We start from the raw sequence: 27,355 nt of genomic DNA on the forward strand, positions 1-27,355 counted from the left end.
GGGCTTAAGACTAGATTGCCCAAGACTCTAGAGAATGCACCAGACAGAATAATCCTGCTCTGGCTGGGAGATGGATCAGCCGACCTAGAAGATCTTTTCCATCCCTAATTTCTATGATTAATCGGTAACTATCTGCAAACCTTGATTAAGGACTCAGGCCTCTGATCATGCAGAATGCAATGCAGTGGTGAATCTTGGAGAACTGGGAGCTCCACATCTCCCAGAAACTCCCTGCTGCTCACTCAAAATCTAAACCCAACTAGTTATACTGTCTTTTTAGATCTCCCACCACGCCCACAGAGAAAAGCCTGTAGCACAAACCTTACAAATCTACAGTGCAACTCCATGAAAACTGGGTAAGAGGAAACTGTCCATTGCACAACAGAAAGGTAACATTTTCCTTCATGGGAGAATGAAGGAGAAAAAAACTTGGATTGTAACAGAAGATTAATGGTCCCGCTGGTTTACAGAGGAGTTTGTGTAACGGCTCCAGGCAGGGCCTTTGTTAACGAAGGAGATCCATACAGTAACAATGGATGATAGCCAATGTATGGTTCCAAAAGAGGGTGAGTCATTGGGTTACATACATCAGAGGTGGGGGAAAAGGCCTATGATTTTGGTGAGGAAATCTCAATGGAGATGAGTTAGAAGGGAAAAGTGATACTTAGCGCTACCATCTTGCTAGAACACAAATCTCTTGTGGCAAAGACTGTGGCAGAGCATTGGACAAGGAGGGAACCGAGCTCAAAAGAAACAAGATTAATGTACAGGCAGTTCAGGGAAGTGTCGAAGAGAAGTTTGTGCAAGCCGTACAAGTTAAGGGTCAAGAAACAGATCTGGCATCACCAGAAGGGGAGTGGAACCGCCTCAAAAGAATGCGGATTGAGGCGGTGGAAGAGGTTTGTGGGCAACGTAGATGGGGAAAGCCCAGGAAAAGAGAAATGGTGGTGGCCTGATCAAGTGCAAATAGGAATCTGAGGCAAGAAAATGGTGCATAAAAAAAAAAAAAAATCGAAGCCATCGAGTGTAAACGAAAACAAATACAACGAAGCAAAGCAAGCTACCAAGCAGGCAGTGAAAGCCAAAGAGTGACCAAGACAATTTATACGCCAACCCTTGTAAATGACTCACAGTTAGCTGGCAAAAATATCTATAGCATTACAAAAATGAGACGCAAAGGGAAGGACGATGATATTGTCACACCATTAGTAAATGATGACCAGGCGATACTACTAGTAACACCTGAACAAGTGAAGGAGCGGTGGAAAAAATACTTTGAGAGTCTCTTAAATATGGCAAACCCCTTTAGGGTGGAGTGACCAACATGTGACCCTCATGTAGTGCCTGAGCCTCACACAACAGTGGGCGAGGGGAGATACGCAGTTCGGGTAATGAAGAACAGTACGGCATCAAGACTCAAAGCGACAGCAGACCTGGTGAAAGTCTTGGATGAGTGAGGCATAAAATGGATGAGCAGAAACGTTAATAGTCATATGGTGAGGCAAGACAATTCCCGAAGGCTGGTGCAAGTCTATCCTGGTCCCAGTACTTAAGAAGGGAAGTTTCCATGAATGTGAAAAGTATTGAGGGATAAAACTCATGTCGCATGGGATGAAGATACTGGAACAGACCCTGGGGATGGCAGGATTTGGAGAATGTGGAACTCCTCCTGGAACAAGAGCAGTTCAGCTTTAGGAAAGGACAAGGAACCACAGATGGCATGTCTGTAAATTGGCAAAGGACAGAGAAGTGGCTAGAGCACCAACAGGATAGTGTCTGGGCTTTTATAGACCTAGAAAAGGCATACGATAAAGTGGACAGAAAGATGCTCACACCGGTGCTGAGGTAATACGGAGTGTCTGAGGATTTAGTAACTATGGAGAATGCCCTACATAAATCACCTAAAACAGTGATCCAAACATGTTTTGTAATGACAAGCACGTTTGAAGTGAAAGTTGGACTGCACCTGTGGTCGGCCGCAAGTCCACTGCTATTTATCATATTGATGGACTACATCAGCATGAAGATCTCAACAGGAAAAGGTGAAAAGCTGCTCTATGCAGATGACAGCAACCAGGGCGCCCTCAAAAGAAGCGACAGAGGAAATAATAAGCCAGTGGTATAACCAGATAAGCTGGGATGGGTTGAAAATGAGCATGACTAAGACAGAGTTCATGTGGATCCCTAGCCGTGCCACAGGGAAACTGGACATAGAGATTAGTGAAATGTGACTAAAGCAGACAGACCAGTTCAAGTACCTTGGTGGGTCAGGTGTGGAAGCCGGAGATCTTGAATGCGTTGGACAGTCCAGATTGAGGAATGCTGGAAGAGTGTGGAATAACATCTCAGGGATTATGCATGACAGGCGTATGCCACTGAGCCTAAAAGCCCAACTGTATAGAAAAATGGTGGGCCTCACACAGCTGTGTGGTGCAGAAGCATGGGTGACACAGAGACAGCAGGTTCAGCGCCTACAGGTGTTCAAGATGAGATGTTTTCATGCCATAAGAGGAGTTATACGAAGAGAGAGATTTCAAAAGGAAAGTATTAGGATGGAAGTCAAAGTCCATGATGCGGCTGACAAAAACCAGGAAGGGCAACTTCACTGGTTCAGATACATGCAGAGGATGAATGAAAGAGACCTGCTGAAGATAGCATGGCAGGAAAGGGACTCAGAGGAAAGCCACGGAAGCAATGGATGGATTGCATCAAAGAAGATGGTCAGTAGGTGGACCTTAGTGCCGCCTTGGACAGACGAAGATGGAGGGTGTTTGCACGACGAACCAACCCCAGTTGAGGGGATAAGGGGAAGATGGAAAAGAACACACACACTAATATCCAAATTTCTGATTAACATTCTTTTCCTCTCCACTTCTAAGACCATACACGAGGTCACCCTCCCTCCGGGCTAGAGAGGGAGCAGTCCTGTAACGCAGAACCCAACGCTGCTTCCTTCGCACTCCATTGCCACGCTACTGGACCAGTAGGCTGGCTTGCTGTTTTAAACTAAATCTGGAGTGCAGAAATCCCCTCTCGCCTCTCAAAGCTTTTGAGCACGTACTCTTAAGTCTCGTCTCTACAACAAAAACTGCCCATTGGATAATTTAACAGTGGGTGCCTGCAACAGGGGCAACTAAACTAATGCTGGCGATGGTTTGTCCTTTCCTATGCTTATAGTTCAACTACATTCAGCGCTGCTGCAGAAATCATGATTAAATCCTTTATCCGTTTGTTGCTGACAGGCTTTTCCTTCAGCTACGGAGGCTACTCCACGAAATACTGCCTCAGGAGACTTGCAACTTCCTTCCAGAACTCAAACCTGTTTTCTGCAAAGGGGCAGGAGTCCTGCGACTGCTCCCAAAGTTGTTCCTCACAACATGAGCCCTTTTCCCATGCAGCTTACCCTTAGTCCTTTCCAATAGCGTGAACCTCGGAGCATCCTGTTACAACAGACGCATTTTAACAGGAGCAGAATGAAGTCTGAAAACAGAACATCAAGTGCCCTAATTCTCTAGCAATGCAAACAAACTGGCCACCAGCCTTTTACATTTCACATTGGCAGGTTGCAAATTTCTGAAGGAACAATGCCGCCAGATATCAAAAGTGATTCTCAGAACCAGCTGTTTTGCCTGTAACAGGGTGGATTTCAAACGAACCATTTACATGAAAGGAGGCTTAAACGTGATGCTTTAGAAAGATGCATCAACAACAGTGGCAGCCAAGGTTGTGCATAAAGGATGAAATTCATCTCTGCGCAGAGGGCCAGTCCAAGGCCACTACACAACAGGTCAGTGCAGAAGGGTGAGTTTCAGCCCAGCTTAACCACAGCTGTCTGAAGTGCCATCTTATTCCACACGACATTTGGGATTCCCAATTAATATTTCATACTAGCAAGAGTCTGGTGGCAAGAGGTAGGGGACCATGAATTCATTCATTTATTGTCATGGTGAATTTTAAGGCTGTCTTGCAAAATTCTACTGGCCCAAAGTGAGATTTAATTTTTGGAACCGACAAGTAAAATATCACCAATTTCCCATCGTCATTGAAATGTAAAAGGGTGGGCAAATGGGTTCAGTGCCTGGACTGGGAAATGGTCATGATACTTTTGCAAAGCTGCTTTAAAAAGGTCTTTGCTTCGTTCACCCGCCCTTTATCATATAAGCTGTGGGGAGGGAAGCTGTTAAATAGAACAGAAGCTGAAATTACATTTCTAAATGAAACTACATAGTGATCATAATAAAAAGGGAAAATTCTTCAGGAAAACCAATCCACAGGGTGCAAGTAGTCCCGACCTTGCAGTGCCTCTGTCTACCTGGATACACTAGAAAATGGCCTACTCCACTCTGCCAAGCGACGTCCTGTCCCACCACCAATACTGGTAACATTACTCCACCTCCGACCTCTCTCCCTCCCCCAAACTTCTGAAATAGAAAAGTGAAATGTTACCCGCAACAGGTCTGCTGACGATGGCCTTTCCTGAGGTATTTTCTGCAAGCAGTAATCAACAAATCCCCTAAAGGAGTCCGTCCTGTGGAGAGACAGAAATTTAAGGGGGGGAATCATTTCAGGGTCCAGAAGGCACACTGGTGACTTTCAAAATTTATCTGCATCAGTAAGAGGAAAAAAATAAATAAATCTGTATTTCTCTGTTCTTAAGTTCTGGGACACGAGAGAAACTGGATTGTTGACAAGTGTACTGGTTAATTCCCTTGGTTCCTCAATGCAGGGAGAAACGCACGGGCACTCACAGCGAGGGGGAAATCACAGTGTGCGTTGGACAGCAAGATGTTCTGTACTGGAGTTCAAGTCCTTTTACTCTAGTGAAGGTGAAGTTTGCACTAGCAGATGCATCTTCCACGAGAAAGAGGCTTTCCTTTTAATAACTTGATGGTAGAGATCTCCATTTTATCCAATCATTACTGACAATGCACCAGCTGTGGCACTTAAGCACATGTTTCAGGGCCTTGCTCAACTGGGGCTGGTATCTTGAGGGATTCCCTGTCTCCCCATGCCGAGGAAAAGAAAAATAGTCTCCTTGAGTGTATTGTTCCCTCCCTGCCAATGAAACTCAGACATTAACACATTTCAACAGGAGTAATACTTCTGTACAGACCACACTGATTTCCTTCTGTTTTTAGTCTCTATCTGCATTTTTGGTGCCAATGTGAGGATACAAAGGGCAATAGAAAAGTCCATCACTAACAGGGATATCAATTCATATGCCGTATTCACAGGTACTCCGCAGCAATCTTCCCCTCAATTTCAGTAACAAGACCTTTGGATTCTCTGGTGCTCCAGACCAGCAGATGGAAAGTCTGTGACAGCGTCACACAGGTTCTAGTGACTTAGGACAATGAATACTACTCCTGCGTTATTAAATTGAACTTACTTTATTCTGCCCCTAGGTTTTTTTAATTTTCCATATGCTGTACATGAAGCACAGTAACTGCACAATAAACATCGTCAAGACGGAAGTTAGCGGTTTGGGCGTGTGGGTAGAAGACCAACTTTTTGGCACCTGGAAAGGCGTGCAAGGCAGATTGGGATTATGGGACAAGTACATTAGCTGAATGTTTCCATTATGAAATAACTGACGTGACAATTTGAATGGCTATCATTAGGTTTCAGAGTTAACACGTGTGCCGATAACAGGGCAAGTTCATACCCATCTATGAGCTTTGTTTCAGGCTGTCCGCAGATTGAGGCTACCATCATTGCCTCAGTTACACTCCACTTTTGGAGGGTTTCCTTTGCAACCATAAAAGAGCAAGACATTTTTAAAAATCAAAGCTTGGATTCTGGAACACAAGTGCGTGGCAAGGTGAGGATTCTGCAGCCACAGAGCCCTGAATATTTGACAAAGCTCCTAAAGTGACTCCCAGGAAAAGCTAGTTGAATCTACCTATCTGCAGCTATCCTTTCTCTCAGGTTTTGCTGCACAGTTACATTAACAGTTCCTCCTTCAGCCAAGCACCATTCACACCTGGAAATTCTGTTGACAGTGACTTAGGTTGGCTTAATACACACACTAACATTTTACTTCATGCAGTATCTACAGGCGCATAATTAGTACCTGCACACATCGGACTGCAGGACAGCCGAAGTGACAGCAGGTCAAAGCTAAGTCTACCTACTAGAGAATATCTGTGCAGTAGCAGACATGGAACTTGACAGCTGACAGTCAATCGCTACACCAGAACAAGCGCTTTCCTTGTCAGATATTTAACCACGTGAAGGGTGCTGGAGGGGCCAATGGTTTTCAGGAAAACAAAAACCAAAAGAGAACAGAGTAGCATTCTTACCATTCATTTGACTGTAACGTAGGGGAGTCATTCTGGGCTATGTGATATAAGGCACTCATTGCATTCATGTTGAAAAGGGGAGGCTTCCGTTCGGCTGGAAAGACAAGAGAGAGGAGCAATAAAGCAGGCGAAGAAAATGGAGAAAGACAAGGAAGTTCAAGCAAGGTGTCGCTGCTAAATCAATAGCTCATTACTGTCGTCATGCCACATAAACCCATTATTTTAATCTCCGAGGTTAGTTCAGGACAGCCCTTTAGGAAAACTGTTGGTCATCTGAATGCTGGATGGGACAGCTCCTGAGAAAACAAGTGCAACCCAGTGGGTTTTACCTGTAAAAAGGGTTCTAGTATCTTTTACCCTAGTGACATCTTCCTGAGTTTGGCCTGCTGCAGTAAATACAGGACAAGAAATAATTGTCTGCGCAAGTGAAGCATGATCACCATCTGCCCTGGAAAAGCTGGGAACTGGCACCTAAAAATGCTGGGTGCCCTGCCTGACAACATCTGATGCTAAAGAGGACAAGATGCCTTTGATTTTGGTGCCCTTGTAATTGCAACCAACTGGCAGAAGGACAATAATTTGCCTGCCTACCTGCTTCTTTGCTAAATTCCTCCTCAGCTCCCCTTAGCCATAGTCACTCCTGGGAGTGCACTTCTGAAAGGGTACGCAACTTCGGTCTGTCTGTGCTCTCCTCAGAACAGGGCACAACTGCTGATCAGAGCAACGGAGGCAGGAGGCCAGTTTTCACCCTGGTCCAAGGTCAGACGTACCATGACTCAATGCAGCCAGATTTTTAAGTTCATGTCAGGTCAGAGCAGAGCAGCTGCTTGTCCCTGACATGCAATGTGCATACAACTCAACACGATTTTTTTTCAGACTAATTTTGGCTATGCAAGAAATTGGGTTCCCACCATCCTGGGTCAGACAAACACTTGAGAGCCAGGTCCCAGTAGCTGAATAAGAAAATTGGTACTTTCCAAGAGGATTAGCAACAACAAGAAATACTTGGTAAAAAAGCTTTGAGATCCTTGAATGAAAAGCTCCATGGAAGTTCACATATTAGTTCAGCCTCAATGCCCATATGGGGTCTATCACAATACCCATTTTACAGTGGGGAAAACAATCACAGAGAGGTTCAATGACTAGCTGAAACCCACAAAGCAGGCCTGGGAAGAGAACCCAGGAGCTCTGATTCTCCATTTCTTAATTCTGAAATACAAACTGCATCAAGGGGAAGCTAGTTCTAGCCGCTGAAATGCAAGACTAGTAATTGCCAGCCATCACACAGCATGAGAGATGGAACTACCCCCTTTCTGTCGGAAACAACATTTCTCCCCATTCCTAGTCCCCTTTGCCAGTCCCCAGGGTCTGCTGCCAGCTGAAGGTTTACCAGAAGTACCATTTTCAGGGAGCTTTCCCTTACAGCAAAGATCACTTCCGATAGATGGCTACAAACACAGTTTTAAAATGGGTTATTTTTTCTATGAAAATGATCTACTGAACAAATACAAAGTTAATTTTCAAACTTTAAAATGTGCACAACCATTCTATAGAATAGCTACTGCAGCAACATATGCTAGTGCTAACTAGCCAATTATCAGTTGCCATTAATTCCTTTTTGACCTATTAACACTGACTACCCTGGTGTAGTATTCGGTTTATTAAAGTTTTCTCAAAAGCCAACTCTCAAGATACAGAAGGTCCCACCATAACAGGGTACGGTCTGAATGCTTAACATTTAACAGCTCTCACAGTGCAGGGTTTCACTGCTTATGTTTCGTGTTTTTCTTATAACCCTTACTTATTTGATGGGCCCTGCGCTGAGAATTATTGTGGTAACTATCACTGTATATAGGGGAGAGAACATGTATTTTACCTGCTGGTGCAGACACTGAGGAAAACACAAGGGGTCCCTGATGAGGAGACTGGGATCAAGAACAGGAGAAAACAGAACAAAGCTGTCACGGCAGAATGGTGTGGGACAAAGGGAGGGAGGGGGAGTTATCTCCGTGGCCCCATTAAGAGCACAAGAGAATTGTCATCTTTGGGGTTTGTTGCTCATGTGCTGTTTCTTGCAACATGCCTCAGGGGTTTTCCTTGCTGGCTGGGGCAGCATTTAGGTTACAAGCGTGATATGTTATGCTGTCTTGTCTGAAGATTTTCCTGTGCAGTCAGGAATTTATCCCACATCATCCCACATTTAGCCATGTTGCCTATTAATCAGTGTATACCGCATGCTAGGTCTCCACCCATATGAAGCAGCCTTTGTGGACAGAAGGGCCTGGCTGCGCAATTCTCACAGAAAGAGGCAGTTACTACAGCACTGCACCAGTTGACCATACTCTGGATGGTGAGGTGAAAAGCTGCTCAAACTTCGGTGTTGATGTTTGGACACTGGAGGAAAGGAACTGGTGCTTCCCTCAGCCCGAGAGAGTCAGTGACCCCCCACCCCCCAGCACTGCCGGTGGCTAGTAACCCAGCAAGAGCGACTCAGGGTCTGACAATTATTATCAACAACACAGGACCCGAGTACTTGTGAGATGCCGTGTTGCTTTTTATTCCACTGAGCCCATGCAGGCTGACAGCACAGAGCTGCTGACCACCCCCCAAGACACCCCAGAGGGCACTGTGAGAGGCAGCATCTTCAGTAGCCCATCACTGTGGAGCTCCTTTCTCCCACTGCCATATATGAAAGCAGACGGGTGGCATCCTCCTTCACATTGAAACTCAAGGCATGGTTTCCTTTTTTTGAGCTTCGTTTCTCTGCCTCTCAAAGTTGGTTCCCACTGTGGCATCTTGTCAGGCCTCTTACCCAGGTCCTATGGTTATCCATCAAGTGCTGTGAACGTGCTTGTCCCTCCACCCAATACAGAAGATGATATGGGTCCAGTCCCCCAGGCAGACAATTCAACTGTACGGACAGCGCAGGTCAGACACACAATACACGAGGTGAGCAATTTGAGAGTGGGATAAATAATCCCGTCTCAATGGGTGTGTATTTTTAAAATGGCTTCTGTGGATGAACACTGGAAAGATATCAGGGGAGAACTTGGTTTTAAGAAAGGATTTAAATGGAGCGGGCAGTGAAGCTTGCCGTAAGGGGAAGCACCGAAGAAGGCACAATAAAGAACGGAGGAGGACACACAGTGTGTGGTTAGGTGGTGGCTGGTATTAGGGGATCGGAGTGAGACGGGAAGTAGGAAGAAATGTTGCACGTTATTTTTTAGTTTCCTTTAGTTGAGGCTCCCAGAGGCTGTTGGGCGTGGGTGTCTGGAATGTAAAGATGACAATAGCAACGTGCTTCCCAATACTCCTAAGGTGCCATTCCACAATGGCTCCACACAGGGACAGGTTCACAGTGTAGGGTCAGTACCACAGTCATCTCCAGGAGTGATCAGTCTCTGATTATGTCTACACTGCAGCAAAGAGCAAGCTTCCCAGCCCAGGTGGACGGACTTGCACTAGCGGGGCTTAAGCCAGCATACTAGAAGTAGCGTCCGCACTGCGGGTCCGGCACGGACTCAGGATAGCCACCCAAGCTCAGACCAGGGGGTCAGGTGGGCTTGAGAGCCCGAGCTGCTGCCTGAGCCACATCAGTCACAGTGCTCGACCCCACTAGCATGAGCTCTGCTGGCTCCCAGCTGCAGTCTAGAAAATCCCTCACTGTTGTGTCTTAACAGGCAGCGTGCACAGGGAATCAGCTGGAGTACTTTGATGGCTAAGGCTGAATTATCAACCATGTGTAGGCTCCACTCATCTGCTTGCTCAAGAATAGGATATTCATGTTCTTTCTTGGGCATAGGTTGAGGTTATTCTTTGTGGGTCTAGTGGAGTCATCCTAGGATGATAATGCCGTCGTACTGGGAAACAAGATGGACTGAAACAGCGTAAGAAGTGATGGCTGAGTGAGGACTTTAAGAACTATTCATATAGCGACTCCAACAGTTTGACAGGGTTTAAGGCATCTGTTTTTAAATCTGGGGTTACAGGAGTTTATCATCTTTGTGTACCAATAGGCCCCTTACCTGCAAGTGATTTCAAAAAAGCAGGTTGGAATCTTTATCGTTAGCTGTTGGTTATAGGCCAAATTCAACTCTGGTATAGGAGGACAATTCATTTGGACTTCACTGGAAGTTTCTTCTGCTTACACCAGCACTGAATTTGTTTCTATATCAAGAATTTGCTACCAAAGGGCTCAGTCCCCTGGATTGTACAGTACCTCAACTCCTATGGAGTTGAGGGCATAGAGCACCTTGTAAGAGACATTCAGCAACACACAGGATGGGTTCAAAGGAAGAACCTGCCAGCATCAGGAGCAGTTCTCCTGTGATGACTGCAACCAATCTACTGTGGGCTCATCCATGTGTTTCTGCTGGAAGCAGACAGTGAACTCAGGAAATAGGGGATAATTCATACAGACCTGCAGAACCTCTGACAATTATAATCCACTATCATCCAGGAGGAAGCTCAATTTCCAAACGTAGCAGCCAGCTGAGACACCCAAATCCTACATCTGGATGCTTAAACTGGCTCACAGGAATGTAAATGCTCTTTTTCTGTTCCTACAGTAAATGCCAATTTGAGGAACCAAATGTAGGTTTGGGATGGTTTCTTAAGGGGCTCCTGTTAGAAATCTTCCAGTCTTTTAGGACACCAGAATAAATCACAAATTCAGCATGATGGGTACTTGGCAAAGAAGCAGAATAATGCATTCACTCACCTAACTCAATGCATGTGATCCCAAGAGACCAAATGTCCACCTTCCCATCGTACTGTCCTTCGTCCATAGCCAAGATCACCTCTGGGGCCATCCTACCAAGCACAGCACAAAATATGCGGGTTATGGGGAAAAAAATCAACAGCACAGACCTTCTTAAAAAGACACCTTCATTGTCTTCAGTTGCGCAGCGGCCCCAGAACGTAAAGAATCAGCACGGAGCTGAGTAAAGCCATGCTGAAATAAAACAACGCTTGCCTGCATTAGCAGCTTCTCCAAGAGGCATTTTTAAGAAAGGAAAGAAAACGAGAGGCCAACCTGGATCGTCTTGCTATTAGCGCAACATGCTGGCACATGGGAGACCCACACCAATCTCAAAGGCATTGTACCTGGAGTCAGCCAGCAGGGGCTGAAGTGTCCTAAAGGCATAACTTTCAATCTCCCCAGAGATGGTGGGTTTTTTCCACTGGCACGCCAGGAGCATTTTCCAGCAGACATGTGCAGCCTGTGAGTGCAGCTATGAAAGGAACAGGGGAATCTGGAACAGAGTGGGGAAAGATGGCGGTCCAGAATAAAGGGAGGGGTGAAAAAACAGGGGACCCGGCTTGGGAAAGGTTCAACCTCTTAACTTGCTACTTCAGGGAGGAAGTAGGCTTCTCACCCCATGTACTTGTGCAGAGGTTGGGCGATAGGTGATCTCTGGCATCAATGCCCTGGAGAGTCTGCCATGAAATAAATGGAGTGTAAAGCTATGCTGGGCCACTGGGTTGGGAACATTAATCAACTCAAACGAACATCCAACAAGTTTCTTCAAAACAGAGTTCTAAATTATTTACATGCCTATCCCTGCTGCCCAGTCAGACTGATGGGGCTCTGGCCCCCCGGGCAATAGAGTCTGTCCATTACCTAGGACAAAAATCTATTTTTTAAGCTCCTGGCACTATGGTAATTGAAATAGTGACAGTGGCCACATCAAACTGTGCTGCAAAGGCCACCTTTTCTCATGGGCACTCAGGAGGAAAGTGGGTTGAAGAGCTGGGTGTGGAGGCTTGAAAAGGCTGCTCAGTTAATGCACTGGTTGGAGGTTTTTAATGCCGCATATCATTCGTGAAGCGCCAGAAGTGAGAGAGAGGAACTATGAAGACTAATGTGTTCCAGCTCTACTTACCAGTAAGGGGTCCCCACAAAGGAGTTGGCAGGAGAGACTATAGACGCAGACCCAAAATCAGCTAGTTTCACCTGACCCGGTTCCGTTAGGAGAATATTTCCAGCTTTAATATCCCTTGGGAACAAAAGAGGAGAAGTGCGGTTTTGATTACAATTAAAAATGCAGTGACACTACAGTCCATTAGCCTTTCTGCAGAATAAGAGCGACGCAGCACCGAAGATTTAAAAGCCCCCAAAGAGCGATTATTTACTCCTGTTTATGATGATGGTGCATCGGAGCCACCAAGAATGCGCTGCTTTGTGCCAGGCACTTTACAAACACGGGGTAAGATGGACAGACTCTGCCCAAGAGAGTTTACAATCTCGGTAGACAAGAGAGACACAGGGTTGGGGAAAGGGGGGTCACACACAAGCAGAGTGAACCATGTCAGAGCAGCAAGTGACATTTGTGCCACTGTTGGTTTTAGTTATGAGGGAATAAGCTAACTGGAGAGAAAAGCCAGGGGAAAGGGGCCACTCAAGGGGAGAAGAGGGTAAGAGGGGCAGGTCTGGAGTGAAACTTAAGTAAAGAGACTGGGAGGGAAGGGTGGAGAGGGCTGGAGCAAACAGCCAATCAGCCCAGGGCAGAGAAAGTCCAGTCAAAACGGTCTCTGAGTGCCCCAGGTCCCTGCTTTGGCTGCTTCTGCGGCTGCTCCTACTGGCTGGAGAAAGGGACTCGGTAATCATGTGGCTTTTCTGGGAAAAGGGAACTGCCAGGCACTAGAAAGGAGAAAAGATTAATGATGACCTTGTGGTTTAGCCACTGGCCTGAGACTTAAGAGATCTGGGTTCAATACTCAGCTCTGCCACCTTGTATGACCGTGGGCATGTCACAGCAGCCATCCCGTGCCTCAGTTTCCCCATTTGAATGAGGATACGACTACTTTCGTATCTCACAGGGGTACAGCCAGGGGAGGATTAATTAGAATTGTAGGGGTTCCAATTATGGTTATGATGACTCTGTAAGAAGACAGACACGATGTACAGATATGAAACCATTTAAGCTGATACAAAACATTAATTCTTAAGTGCCAGCAGTAAGGGGGTTAAATTCAAATGAACTTGTGAAATGTTGCTAAAAGGTTAAAGCCATTCATTCCATGACACTTGGTTAAGTGCCTATATAGAGCTACAGATAATGTCACCAAGCTCAGGACCCAGGCAGAATTGTCTGTCTAGTCTTTGCTATACTGGAAACGTTTCTTCTCCCACCGCCTCCCTATATAAAACTAGGAAGAAAAACCAACAACAAAAAGATTGTTTTAGGGGATCCAGCTCTCGTTATACGCAGTATAATAATGTACTGTAAAAACTGAGACAGCATTTGGATAATGAGGGGGAAATAGTACCCCAGGGATGTTTTCACATGGCAGCATCTCAGTTATTTGCTTTTTGCAAAAGCAGGCCCTCCGTAGAAATGGAAGGTGAGTTAAAAGTCCCAGCTGAGTCAGGCTGTTAACACTGTAGCTAACGGCAATGCCAAGTTCTCCTTTTTCAAAAAACATCACAATACACAATAAACCACTTGAAATCTGCAGTTTTCCCCCCACTCTGCGGCCCACTACGTAAGCCCCCAAACAGCATGACCTTTTACCTCATTATTAGTATTACTGCAGCTGCTAGAGACCTAAACATGTTTACGGTCCCCGCTGTAGCGGGCATGGTCTGAACACTGGCACGAGACAATCCCTACCCTAAAGAGCTCCCATTCTAGACCTGTGGTTCTCAACCCACGGTCTGTGGGTTACTTGCAGCCCAATCAGCACACAGCTGTGGCTGAGGTGACATCTTCAGGGCCATACAAGTAGTATATATACTGTGTGGATGCGGCCCAGAAAATACACAGAGAGCTGCATATGCAGCCCACAATGGTAAATAAGTTGAGAACCACTGTTCTAGACAGACAAGATAGACAGCGTGGGAGAGAAACAGAGGCACAGAGAGGTAAAGCGACCTGCCCAAGTTCACAGCGGGTTAGGGAATAGAACTCAGGTCCCCTGACTCACAGTCCAGAGCTGCATCCACTAGACCAACACTGCTTCTCAAACCTGAACCTAAACCTATAACTATCCCAACAACTTTTTACTGATATTTTCATCCCAGTGTCCCAGTTAGGGGAACACACTGAAATGTGGGGGTGTGCTTGTCTGTGCAGAGAGTTTATTTCTATAGGGTACACCTACAGAGAAGGCATTTTACAAGCCTGCCCTGAACTGTATGTGCAAAGACAGAACCCAGAAAAAGTGCAAAATACTCAGGAAGCAAACGCCATTATGTCCAATGCTATCTCCAGTTCACTCTAATCTGTGAAAAATTAACAGAAGCTTGTGCAACAGCCCTATGTCACCAGAAAAAAGCCTTCACTGAGTAACAATGTACTGCCCATATTATAGTTATTCTTAGCAAAGCTAGGACATTGGATTCACAGGGGTAGCAAGTGACAGTACGAATAAAGAACTTTGGGTTTGGGCAAATATATTTGCTCCTTGCTAGTTTATGGTTTATCTACTATCTGCAATTTAAAAGAAAAATAGCTTCATCCTATTGCATTCCACGCAATTATGTTGGACATCCTGTTAGAGAACAGAAGAGGATGCACAATTAGGAAACTGCACTTCTTCTGTCTCACCACAGGGTGTCCCCCTTATGCCAAGTCATGCTCAGCTTGTTTGCCTCTCTACAGGGCAGGAAAACAGAAGTTATATTGGTCCCAGGAGATTAGAGAGACAAGGTGGGTGACGTAATATCTTCTATTGGACCCACTTCTCTCGCCAACACAAGTTGGTCCAATAAAAGAAGTGTGACGTGGGCAGTTTGGTTTGGTGGTCACTCGGCGATGAGGCGTGTGCCACGAAGAGCTTTTGTAGAAGAAATTTTGCACGGAGGCAGATGAAAGCCAACCTCAGTGGAGGCCTTTCCTCCGAGAGAAGCTGTCCTCCAATTGCATTATTACTGATGAGTCATATTACTGTAATGCTTAGCGGCCCCAGTAATAGACATGGACCCCACTGTGCTGGGTGCTGTAAAAACACAGAACATATACAGCCCTGGCTCCAAAGAGCTTTCCGTGTAAGACAGGAGACAGCAGGTGGATACAGACAGGCAAATACAAGGAAATAGTAAGACAATAGCCGAGAAACAAGAAGACAGATGGCTCCATCAAGGCAATGCTCCTCTCTGTGAGCAAATGAGGCCAACCATATTCCTTTGATCCCATAATTTCAGACACTAGGGTCTAGCCGAGAACCAAAGTGCTCTTCTTGGCTCTCTCTGCTGTGGGACAGATTTTCCTCCCCACCTCCCGAGTCCAGGAGCTGGGCATCCTTGTGGAGTGTGCGAAGAGCCGTGGGTGAGAGCAGAACAATAGTTCTGCTTCTGCAGAACAGAGTCAACAACAGTTCCAACAAAGTGGTTTTCATGAGGTAGCCAGGATGTGTTAACACACCGGAGCGTCCAATGCCTCTGAAGGAAACTCTTCATTGTAGCAGCCCCAGGATGTGCTAACTGCCTCTCTGCCAAATGTTAACCTCGTGTCCAGTTGCAGACTATCAACATGGGGAGGATCTGAGCCCAGTGACTGGTTTCAAACTGCCTCTGGAAATAGAGAATCCTCACCTTTGCTCACTAATTCTGTGCTCACCCAGATCACCCCATTTCATAGCAATACCCCAACCTACGGGATTAGGAGTTACCAAAAGAAGACAAGATACACACCTAAATTTCTGACAAAAGACAGGAGAGTCGGAAATTCAAATGGCCACACACTGGCAAACGTTACATCACGCAGGACAATTTCCCCAAACAGCCCGAGTCCGGTAGCAGGACTGGGGGCTTATGCCCGCTGCTTCAGAGGAAGGTGCCTAGTGCACACTCTCCACTTGTGTGATGCTTTATCCTGGACAAGTGAAGTTTCTTCCTGACCTCTGCAGTGGTCAGCTGATTTCCTGAGGCATGAATTTTATCTACTCAGATCTCAGCAAGTACGGTGTAACTGTTACTGTTATTGGTCAGAAAGTTAATCAAGCTCTCTTAAATCTGGCTTATGTTTCACTTTACACATCTGTAGACGGTCAGGTATCTTTCCTGTATTTCCTTTGTCATCACTGATTTACCTAACTGCTTCCTCCCTCACATGCAGCCCTGTTTGCCTGGCAAATTTGTTTGGTGACATTGACAGTGAAGTATTTGGAAAACCACTATCACAGAAAAAGAAATCAACCGTTGGATTGCGGCTTCACTAATGATTGCAGCAAAAGAGCAGGCTCATTAACAAGGAGACAGCTTCTGTTTACAAACATACCCTGGCATTAGCAGTGCTGGGAAAGGGAATACTGAACGATGACATCAGTGTGTCAGGAGTTCTGGTTAAATATTACTGTTTTATAAAGATTACCGGAGTGTAGCAGAGCAATTCTCTAAGGCTTCTCATCAGCCCTCAACCTAGAGCAAGATAAAACATGGCAGTACTGGACTGTACTCTTACCTATGAATCTTAGCATGAGAATGCAGGTAGGCCAGCCCCTGCAAGGCACCATGGGTAATGGCAGCAATCTCCACTTCCTGAAGTGGTTTCTTGTGAACTAAAGGGTTTAAACAACAAGACGAGGTAAGTTAGATTTGTTCCTTGCCAAGGATTTACACAGCACTGGGAGAGGAAGAGTTAGTCACATTCTTGGAACACAACTGACCTTTGCAGACCATGAGCAGGGTAATACCTATACACCCCTATGTATTTCCTATGGCAAAGAGGTAGAAGGAGCTTCAGGATGAACAGCATATAAAGTAGAGGTGCCTAAGCACATTCCATAGAGCCCTCAAATATGACCAGCACATGCCTGTGGCTGACCATATCTTAGATACAGAGGTGTGGCCCATAAAATATTACTTTTAGCTAGCTTGGGATGGGTTTCCTACTTCTCTTTACAGGCACTGTGAATGCCTTGGGGTTTGGTTTTAGTTCTGAGGTCACATTAGCCTCCCGTACTGCAAAACTATCTGCAACTATTTCTTCTAACTGCAGGGCAAAAACAAAGCTGATCAGTTGCAGGTTTCCATTATTGCTGAACAGACAACAAGTAGGTCCCATTTATCTATTGAGGAAGATACAAGCCCAAGAAACAGGCTGTATGCATTTATTTTTTCATTTTACAACATGTAAATGTGCCAGCTAGGTACAGTCCTTGGGCTCCTGGCAAATTCTCAGTGTGGCCCTTGACATCTTGAAGTTTGGGCAGCCCTGTTATAGATAAGGCCCTACCAAAGTCACGGCCATGAAAAACATGTCACGGACCGTGAAATCTGGTCTTTTATGTGCTTTTACCCTATACTATACAGATTTACTGGGGGAGACCAGCGTTTATCAAACTAGGGGCCCTGACCCAAAAGGGAGCTGTGGTGTGTGTCACAACTTTATTTTAAGGGGTGGGGGGGTCACGATATTGTCACCCTTACTTCTACTCTGTCTTCAGAGCTGGGTGGCCGGAGGGCAGTGGCTGTTGGCCGGGCACCCAGCTCTAAAGGCACCCTGCCAGCAGCAGCGCAGGAGTGTGGCAATACCATACCATGCCACCCTTACTTCTGCGCTGCTGCCTTCAGAGCTGGGCGGCCGGAGAGTAGCGGCTGCTGACTGAGGGCCCAGTTCTGAAGGCAGCAGCACGGAAGTAAGGGTAGCAATACCATACCATGACATTCTTCTGCGCTGCTGCTGGCAGCAGCTCTGCCTTCAGAGCTGGGCTCCTGGCCAGCAGCTGCCGCTCTCCGGCCGCCCGGCTCTGAAGGGAGCGCTGGCGCCAACAGCAGCGCAGAAGTAAGGGTAGCAGTACCGCAACCCCACCTACAATAACCTTGCGACCCACCACCACAACTCCTTGTTGGGTCAGGACCCCTACAATTACAACACCATGAAATTTCAAATTTAAATAACTAAAATAATTAAATTTACGATTTTTTAAATCCTATGACTGTGAAATTGATCAAAATGGACCATGAATTTGGTAGGGCCTAGTTATAGAACATATAGGGCTTAGAAGACCCACACAGGACTTGGCTGTGATTTAAGGCACTAGCAGGGTTCACTGGAAGTATAGACAGCCTATGACATCTGTGAAATGGTTTCCTGAGCACCCATCTCAGCCAAAAACAACTCCCCTCCCCCCCCAAAAGTTGTATTCTGGACAAATATGTGGTAGAAATGATACTTCGCAGCTTACCTTCTAGTAAATCAGAAGCCGATCCTAAGCAGTATTCCATCACCAACTGCGACAGAAAAACACAAGCACTAACCATTAGGAAGGTAGAATACCCAATAATGGTGAAACATGAGACAATCCGGAACAGCTGGGTTTCGCACTGGCTCAGCACACCAAGGAGTATGGAATCCTAGCATTAAAGAAGGGCCCACAAATGACTGGCGTTTCCTAGTCTCAGCTCATAACCAGGATGTAATAACACAGAAAGAGACTTTTGTGGGGTTTTACAACCGTTTACACAGGGCACGTCCCCCTGCAATTTGAGTGTACGATGCCATCTGCAGAGCTTTTCAGGAGCCCCGGCTTAAAGCACCATCCTAGCTCAGGAAAAACCACAACACCTTTTAGCAAAGCTAAGGGCAGGCCCCTAGACCTACTCCCATTCTCAACTCATGGGAAGAGGCCCTAAGCACAGCGGTACGAACAGCCCCTTCCTCAGCCCACCACCTGCACAGTGAACTAGGGTGACCAGACAGCAAGTGTGAAAAATCGGGACGGGGGTGGGGTGTAATAGGAGCCTATATAAGAAAAAGACCCAAAAATTGGGACCGTCCCTATAAAATCGGGACATCTGGTCACCCTACAGTGAACCCTCCTTCCTTGGGCCAGTCATGCCCACTGGCCCAAGACAAGGCATCTCCAACATCATCTCGATTTCGCTTCAGGGCCTGAGAAGAGCTGTGAACGAGGTGGGCCAATAATAAAATCCGATAGGGCATGGGAGGGGAATGGGTAGCTTAATCACCTGGTGTTTGTGCTCTTCCATGGCAAGTTCCTGGCCCCTGAGTTGGCAGGAGCTGGGCGTGTGGCAAAAATGGCACATTTAATTCTGGCTAAAGGGGTGACTTGCACTGCTCAATAATTACGGAGCAGCAGTAATAGGCTCCCAAGGGAGCTCTGTCCAGTTTGCTGCAGCTGAAAGCCCGGTGGCTACAGTGAAAGGTCTCCAGGGGGGTCTATGAGTGAGAGCGAAAGACACAGAAAGGAATGTGGGGAGACAGCGTTCCCAGACACCTGCTGATTCGTGGAATTCCTGGGCTCTCACCTGCCTCAACTCACTGAACGAAGGATGTTCCTTCTGAGAGACAAATGCAGCAAGGATGGATTCATATTAAACGTAGATCTTACAACTAACTGCATGAATTGCAATGCCTTTTCACTGGACTATGATCGATTTGTGAACTAACTTGCATTGGTATTTTGTGTCCAATCAATCTAGGAATAGAAACTAATCTGATTAACTATGCCATAATTGGTAATTGAAGAGTTTATTGTAGAATGCCTATTGCTCTGTTCTAGCCCCAAGTTGGCATTTTAAATGGTATTTCAGAGCCCAATGCATTTATCTGCTGAAAGCACTTTAAATAAAATAACTAAGGCAAGGAGCCAGCTAGCTGTTTGCCTATTTTCCTCACAAATATTAAAAGAGAAATTCATTTTTCATCTCTCCCCCATAAAGTTTAGGAAACCGGGCTGTAAGTGCAGTCAGCAGGATTCCTTTGAACAAAAAAGCGAGCCCTAACGTGGATTTTCAAAGCTGGAGCACATTTTAAACGTGTCCTGTTTATTCCTCCTCTTAATGAAACGTGAAAATCAAAGCAGCTTGAAGCACTCTTGCATGGAACGCTCAAGGCCACAAACACACTTGGCAGCATCCCCTCTGAGCTAGATATCTGCACTTATTGCTTATTCGGTATTTCTCCAGCTCCACTATTTCCAATAACCCCATTCAGCCTGTTGGAGACAACGCATCAGCACCTTTACTACAGCCAAGGCACAATGCTTTGCGGCATCCTTTACTCAGCACCCAATGCAGGCCAACAACAGCCAGCCAGGTGTGTCTTGGTCGGGGTAGATGTAGCCTTCCAATTCAACTAATACACTGGCTACACTAAACTGCTGAGGGGGCACCAGTCACCTGCAGCACCCTCCGCTCTGGCACCACAACCTTCATCCTGGCCTGGTGAGGAGGGGAGGCCCTAGGGTGGTGGAAGAGCGGGCTCACCCCACATTCACCCTGCAGTGGTGGCACTTCTGCCCTGCATGGCTCACCCAGACTCTCCTCTCTGGACCCTATGCACCAGGTTGCAATGCCGCAGAACCACTTAGGTTTCACCCCGCCACCCCTCCATCATAACCACAGTAAGATCATGTATGTGGGGGAGGGATAGCTCAGTGGTTTGAGCATTGGCCAGGGTTGTGAGTTCAATCTTTGAGGGGGCCACTTAGGGATCTGGGGCAAAAATCAGTACTTGGTCCTGCTAGTGAAGGCAGGGGGCTGGACTCGATGACCTTTCGAGGTCCCTTCCAGTTCTATGAGATAGGTATATCTCCATATATTATTATTATTATGTGTTAGATTTTAGAAGGGCTGATCTAGTGACATACTGTATGTAGATGTGGATCTCAGCATCCACAGGTTTATGAAACCCAGAAGTTTCTTAGCCAGCCCACTAGGACTAATAGATTTAGCTCAATTGGGTCGGTATCTGTTTTCCTTACCTAATTATACAGCACATCAACATCGTTCTCAGTGTTTCTTTTGATTCACTTGATTCAATTCTTGCATGTTTTGTATTCAGGCAGAGGAATTAGTTGTATGATGTAATAGGAGATGTTTGTAGGTTATGGATGGCAAATAGTTTGCATTTGGTTATAAAACTTGATTTTCAAGCTGCAGCAGAGAATAAATGCCTCCTAATGTAACTAGTGCTACCTCAGTGATTGCCCCATTTTCCAGATCTTCAATAAGCTTAGTAATCACTACTAGGCCTATTACGGAACTTGAAATGTCCTGCTCATATCAGTCTTCCTTGATGAAAATTAACTATTTATTCCTCCTCTCTTTTTCTCTTAGCCAGTTTTTGATCCATGACAATGTTGCCTCTTGCCCCATGACTACTAAGTTTCTGTAGTAGCTTCTTGTGAAAGTCCTTGTCAAAGACCTTTTGAAAAGCTAAGTGAATTACCTGGTTCTCCTTCATCCACTATTTTATGGACATGTTCAAAGAATCCTAATAAGTGAGTGAGAGGAATGATTTTCCTTTGCAGAGCCATGCCAGTTGGATCCTCTCATATTATGTTCTTCTAGGCGTTATTTTATTTGTTAGTTAGTTATAGTTGCAACTAATATCCCAAGCACAGATGTAAGGATCTGTAATTTGCTGGATCACCCCACTGACTTTTGTAAAGGTTAGGATAGATTCTACCACTATAAGCAGTCATGTATATGGAGGTTATTGTTTTAAAGACCCTACAGTAAAAGATTTGGCTTTCAGTACTGAGAAACTATAAAATGTAAAGGCCTTTGGGCATGGACATCAACAAATTATGGGCTTGATCCAAAGTCTACTGAATTCAACAGAAAGATTCTGACTTCAATGGGCTTTGGAGGAGATGCTACATAATCACAAATAAAAGAGGTTTGGGCTGAAGGCTGAGAAACTGCAAAGAAACCCTGGAGTTGCAAGAAATATGGTAGGGAGACAATAAATAAAACACTCCGACAAGTTCTACCTTACAGTAGACTAATGAGCTAGATGAGGATTTTGGGATCAGGTTCAAATTACCTACAGCCCCTTGGATCACGCAGTCAAATCCCAGCAGAGTCAACCAAACCCTTCATTCTTCTGAAGCAGATTAGCTAGCTGCCATGATGTTGACTGTGAGGGGATGTTGGAGGAACTCTTATTACGAAACTAAATGCCCTGGCCGATCTGCGTGAACTAACAAGGTACTTTTATATAGAAGTAGGGATCTGCCCCAGTGTCCCTGTCCAGAATTTCCACTCCCCTTGTAAGTCACTGAGGATCCTTCAAGATGAAAGAGACTACAAGGAATATTAAGTATTCAGTGTTGTGTGGACAGACAGGATCATTTACCAGATATTCAGGCACCTAAGGGCAAGAGCTGTAAATGCCACATGGCTCTCACTCACCCAGGCAGTGTGCTCTTTCAAGTAACAGCCCTTGTACTCTATGGTGTTGGGGTGCTTCAGCTGCCGTAGGAACTTGACTTCCTTGATGATATCCTGCCATTTCTATTGAAAATAAAACAGGAGGAATTCATCCTTATGTCAATCCCTCATCTTGCATTCTCCACTACAACCTGCGGCTACTGCAGCACAGTCAGGTATTACTGCAGATTTGGGAAGCAACCATGAGACAATTTTATTATCTGAGAAAGTCAAGAGAACAATCACCCCATTTTCTCTCCTTTTCCCAGCCTCCCAATTAACACCAGCCCTACCCCTCCGTTGCTACCATCTCATCTTTCCCTTTCATTGTTTAAATTACTCACTGGGAAGACCTGCCAGTCATACAAGGAGAACTACGGGACTGATACCAGGAAGTGGATGAAGGCTTTCAAAACCTCTCTGCGAACTCTGAGCTAGATGGGAGAGGGCAATCTAGCTCTGTTAATCTTACACAGAAGCAAAAAAATTCCCCAAAGGTGGTGTCACTTCTAATCACTGACCTTTGAAATCACCCTAGTTCAAATCATGCCAGCTGTTAAGTGATTATATTTAATGCATTGTGAGTCAATTTTATCAAATTGGTGAAGGGTTTAAATAAACCACACAGTTATCCAGCAACTGGCCAATGACAGGTACATTTATTTTATCCCTCCATGACTAATTTAGAGATAACCAGTACAGGGTTTACTTTATACCCTTCTCTCCATATGCCAAAACCTCAAGAACAGTCCCACTCTGAATCAACAGTTACAGGAGCTGATTGTCTTGTTGTTGTCTAGGTCCATGTTGTACGAAAACAAGTAAAAAAAAAAGTTAGCTAAGTTTTGCTCTTTTTGACTATTAAGGTCAACTTTAGGATTCCCACAATACTATTGTGAGAGTTATTTTATCTGCAATAAACGTTTCTCAAAAAACACTGATACCGTTCTACAGTTTGAAGTGCAAAGTTTTCTCAGGTTTATTACGAAACCAGTGCTTCCAAAACCAGACAGCAGTAACTGAAATCTGTCATGAAGGCTAGTGGTGTGAGCAGTCTGCTGTAGCTTTAATAGGTTTTGATTCCTTCTGTAATGTAATAAAAGGCATACGGACATTTGAAATGTCAGAGGGAATAGGTAACGCACATGCTTGAGACCAACACAGCAGAGTAGGAAAAACATCTGAAACTGCCTCTTCCTTATTAATAGCACAGAAGCCTGCTCTCTACTGCAGTTCTACCCATCAATCCAGTTAGAGAACGTCTACCGAAGTAGCACGCTTTATAGGAGAAGATCATCCAAGAAAGCAACAGCTGACGTGAGATTGGTTTCAGGGAGGGATTCCATAAAACTGGAGAAACCATTTGTTCAGCTTCAGAGTCTGTAGTGCAAGTTAGTTGCCCTTTCTGGCTGGTGTCGTAGCATTGCAATAGCTATGGCTCTGATGTGCTTCTAAGGCAGATGCTACTGAAGTAACGACCACACAATCCCTTCTGAATTCACCTTGACTTCATTAAAACCTACCATTCATCAGAATTCACACTCACGCATTTGCCTTTCTTATGGAAGTGAGTGACTATTACATTCATTAAAGACTCTGGTTTGCCAGGGCCAAAGGAAAACCCCAGCTAACCTCTCTGTACAGGTTTATATGGCTGCTGTGCACAGAGTTCACGTGAAAAACTAGCTCGATTTATCTTACCTCGTTTGTTTGCTTCCCACTGTAGGACATTTTCTTGACTGCCACCACTTCATTACTGTGGGAATGTGTGGCCTGGAGCAGGGGAAAGAGAAAGAAATTAAATCAGAATTTTTTCTTATGGAGTCAGATGTGCCTTCGGTGTAAGTCCAGGTTTTTCCTTCTTATCCCACATACTGGCAAGCTCACGTGCTTCGGAGACTCCCTTCCTCTGGACTCTAATTCAGGATACCACCATTTGGACCCCAGCTGCAACATTGGCTCATCCACCTGTCCAATTCCAAGCTACCTCCCTGCCCGCTTCTGGGTATCAGCAACAGCTCTATTACAGTGCAAACCTGGTACCCGACTCTGTGCCTAGTGAGAGCTTTGCTACTGAGTCTAGCGGTATCAGGATCAGGCTGCTGGGAACTGCAAAGCAACTTGGCAAAGCACAATGCACGCTGGCCCAGCAGCCACCAGGCCCCAGCTAACACAAAGAATGAGTAGCAGCTCTCCTATTGGATTAGCCTATCTAATATTTTATTCTCCCTGGACTCCTTGGGACACCCACCATCCCCAGCAGATTGCAGATTTGGTAGCTGTGGGACAATATGAAAGCCTTCTCCTGAAGGGTAGCTGAGACCACAGGTCACCTTCTGGAGAACTTCACCGGTCTAGACAAGGCCAGCAGGCAAGTGTGCCTTTGCAGTGGTTGATATGGGTATGGAACTCCTGGCACCCATCTCAATCCCTCTCTCCCCAGTTTCCAAGAGAACTCTGTTTTTTCCTGGAAGGCCTGACAATCAAGAGAGATCAACGTTGGCCCAATACGTATTCCCCTTTCCTCCCTCCTGCTGTTTCCAGTCCCCTTCACTGGCTTTGTTTTAAATGTTGAGGGAGATTTTATTATGCTTCAATTGTATTGTGTGTTAGTAGTCCTGCACATGACCTTAATGCTTTGGGGCGGGGAGTGGAGGCGGGGGAGAAGAGGTATTTTAGTAACAATGTAAAGCTTTTTTAAATGTAAAGGGCTTGGTTCCAGAATCGCAGCAGTTGGAGATGAAAGCTGTATTAGGTTGTTACACCCCCTCCCCTTGGCCAGCAAAGGATCATGCTCTACCATACAGTCGTCAACACTTAGTCTAGTTTTAAAAGATCCTGCAAATTGTCAAGTGCCCTCAGCACCCAGGGAGACAGGGATGCTCAATATACGTTGCAGGATTGGACCCCTAAATAATGAGAGGGGAGACTGAATCTCAGGTGATTTTTATACATGTGCTACAATATTGTACCTAGGCAGCACATGGAAGGCTCAGGAGAACACTTCAAAAGTAGCCCGAATTTCCTGCCTTTTGAGAGTGTAGGTCAAATGTTTAATGTTATTTCAAGGGAACAAGCAAGACATTAGACCATGTATTGTGAGCTAGCTGCGTATTAAATATGTTTGTTATCAAAGCCATTGGGTTTTATGAATATTCTACTTTTCTTTAGCCTGCATAACAAAAGAACGGTTGACTGAAGCTTGAAAACTCATGGCTCCAGAATAAGTGATCTATTTGCCTGGACTGGCAACAAGCCACCTTGAGTTCTCCAAAAGAGTCAAATAGGGAAAGTGAACAGTTTAGTCTGAAACATGGTTAAATGCTGTTCTCTCTGTAACCACTGGAAATCTGAAGAACAAGATTGGCAACAGCTGAAAGCTCAGAATTTGTAATAAGTTAAAAGGGAGGCATAACAAACTCAGTGTGTCACTTGTGTGGACAAGTCACGTCCTTTCACAAATATATTAATCCCCCAAGCGGTTTTGTAACTCAGGGAAAACAGTGCTACACTGGGCCAACATAAATACCAAGAGAATTATTTAAGAGAGTTAATGGATTTAGAGTAATGTCTGGCACAATGGAATAGGTAAATTGTGTTCTACTGTCAGAAGCATGAAGCCCTCATCCGATGAATTAAGGAAAGCCAGAAGAAACAGCTTTTGGATAAGATGAAAAGCTGTAGCCCTGACCACTTGAGATCCTGATTCACCATTAAAGATCTCAAGCACGTTTTGCTTAATTGGAGTTAGCCCTCTCACTCGGGACAAATTTCAAACTAATTCTTTCTACCTCAGTTCCCCCCGTTATCGGATATAGTATTCATTTCCTGCCCTGACTTGTTGCGTAGTATTGCTGTTCCATGTTAAACAGCTGCCATATTTCATCATAGCAGAGGGCAATTGTTGCATTTAAAGTGCTCTGGTATCCTTCAGGCTGAAATAAGCTACAGAGTTTGAAAGTGTATAAGACAGAAATACCTACATGTTGAAATATTTGGGGCTGCCTTTAGCAGATCATTTGTGAATATCCTGCCAGATCACAAGTGCATTATTCATGGAACATAGCTTTTAATACCCCCTCATTTGCTTTGTCAAATACCATCCACCACTTTATTCATGGTTCAGTGTTTAACTAGCCTAAGGTTATTGAGGAAAATCATCTTTTTGAATGAAAATATAAAATTGCTCGGTGAAGGTGCATAAACCCTGAAACCTGGTGACAAAATGAGGCCAGGAATATTTTAGCCTTTATTCAGTCCACTAGGGAAAAAAATACTGATAATAGTCAAAAGTAGATAGCATAGCAGAATGAACTAACAAAATTCATACTTTCACAAGTATTCTGTTGAAGTTTAGTGCCCATAGGAGGGCTATGAAATTCAAATGCTATCATTATCATGAAAATAAACAGATCAATGCCTTGGCTGAATACAGTGGTGTCAGTACCAACTCAAATAAAAAGGTCAAACCAAATAAATGCAGAAAACTAGCCAATCAATTGTGCCTAAACACACACACACTTCACTAGACAATTATCCTTAAAAACAGAGCACTGCTCGGTAATTTTGCCTGTACAGATAATGATGGTTAGAAAGCTCAACAAAAGCACCACCACAGAACTAGTCACACTCTACAGCTGTAAGAAAGTGCATCCAAAATGAAGAGACAGATCTCTGTAGCTATTTCCCTCCAAGCTGTCACATTTATCATCCTACATTAATTCTCAGTTAAATATGTGCACTTCCATGCATTGAGATGTCTCCCCCCAAGTTGTTTCAATGGACAAAACAGCAAAAAGTTGCTAACAGGACTATATATACAGATGGGGGGGGGGGGGGGGGGGAGAACTGGGCCAATAAGAGAAAGGCAAACCATTGAGCAACAACTGTCCTTCCAATACGAAGAGTGATAGGCAAAGATGACAAG

The 27,355-nt window shown here is 45.1% G+C and overlaps 1 protein-coding gene across 1 annotated transcript in view; it reads right to left on the bottom strand.

Annotated features, from left to right (window-relative positions):
- Positions 1-27,355, bottom strand: part of TAOK3 (TAO kinase 3) — a 74,150-nt gene that overhangs the window by 44,718 nt on the left and 2,077 nt on the right. Inside the window, exons 2-9 of the mRNA XM_065417913.1 lie at positions 24,130-24,201; positions 22,411-22,512; positions 18,435-18,480; positions 16,709-16,805; positions 12,188-12,301; positions 11,023-11,114; positions 6,303-6,396; positions 4,447-4,528 (exon numbers count right to left, since the gene is read on the bottom strand). Of these exons, the coding sequence (XP_065273985.1) occupies positions 4,447-4,528; positions 6,303-6,396; positions 11,023-11,114; positions 12,188-12,301; positions 16,709-16,805; positions 18,435-18,480; positions 22,411-22,512; positions 24,130-24,201 (699 nt within the window). The remainder of the gene's footprint in view (positions 1-4,446; positions 4,529-6,302; positions 6,397-11,022; positions 11,115-12,187; positions 12,302-16,708; positions 16,806-18,434; positions 18,481-22,410; positions 22,513-24,129; positions 24,202-27,355) is intronic.

Source organism: Emys orbicularis, chromosome 16 (assembly GCF_028017835.1).
Source record: "Emys orbicularis isolate rEmyOrb1 chromosome 16, rEmyOrb1.hap1, whole genome shotgun sequence".
NCBI lineage: Eukaryota > Metazoa > Chordata > Testudines > Emydidae > Emys > Emys orbicularis.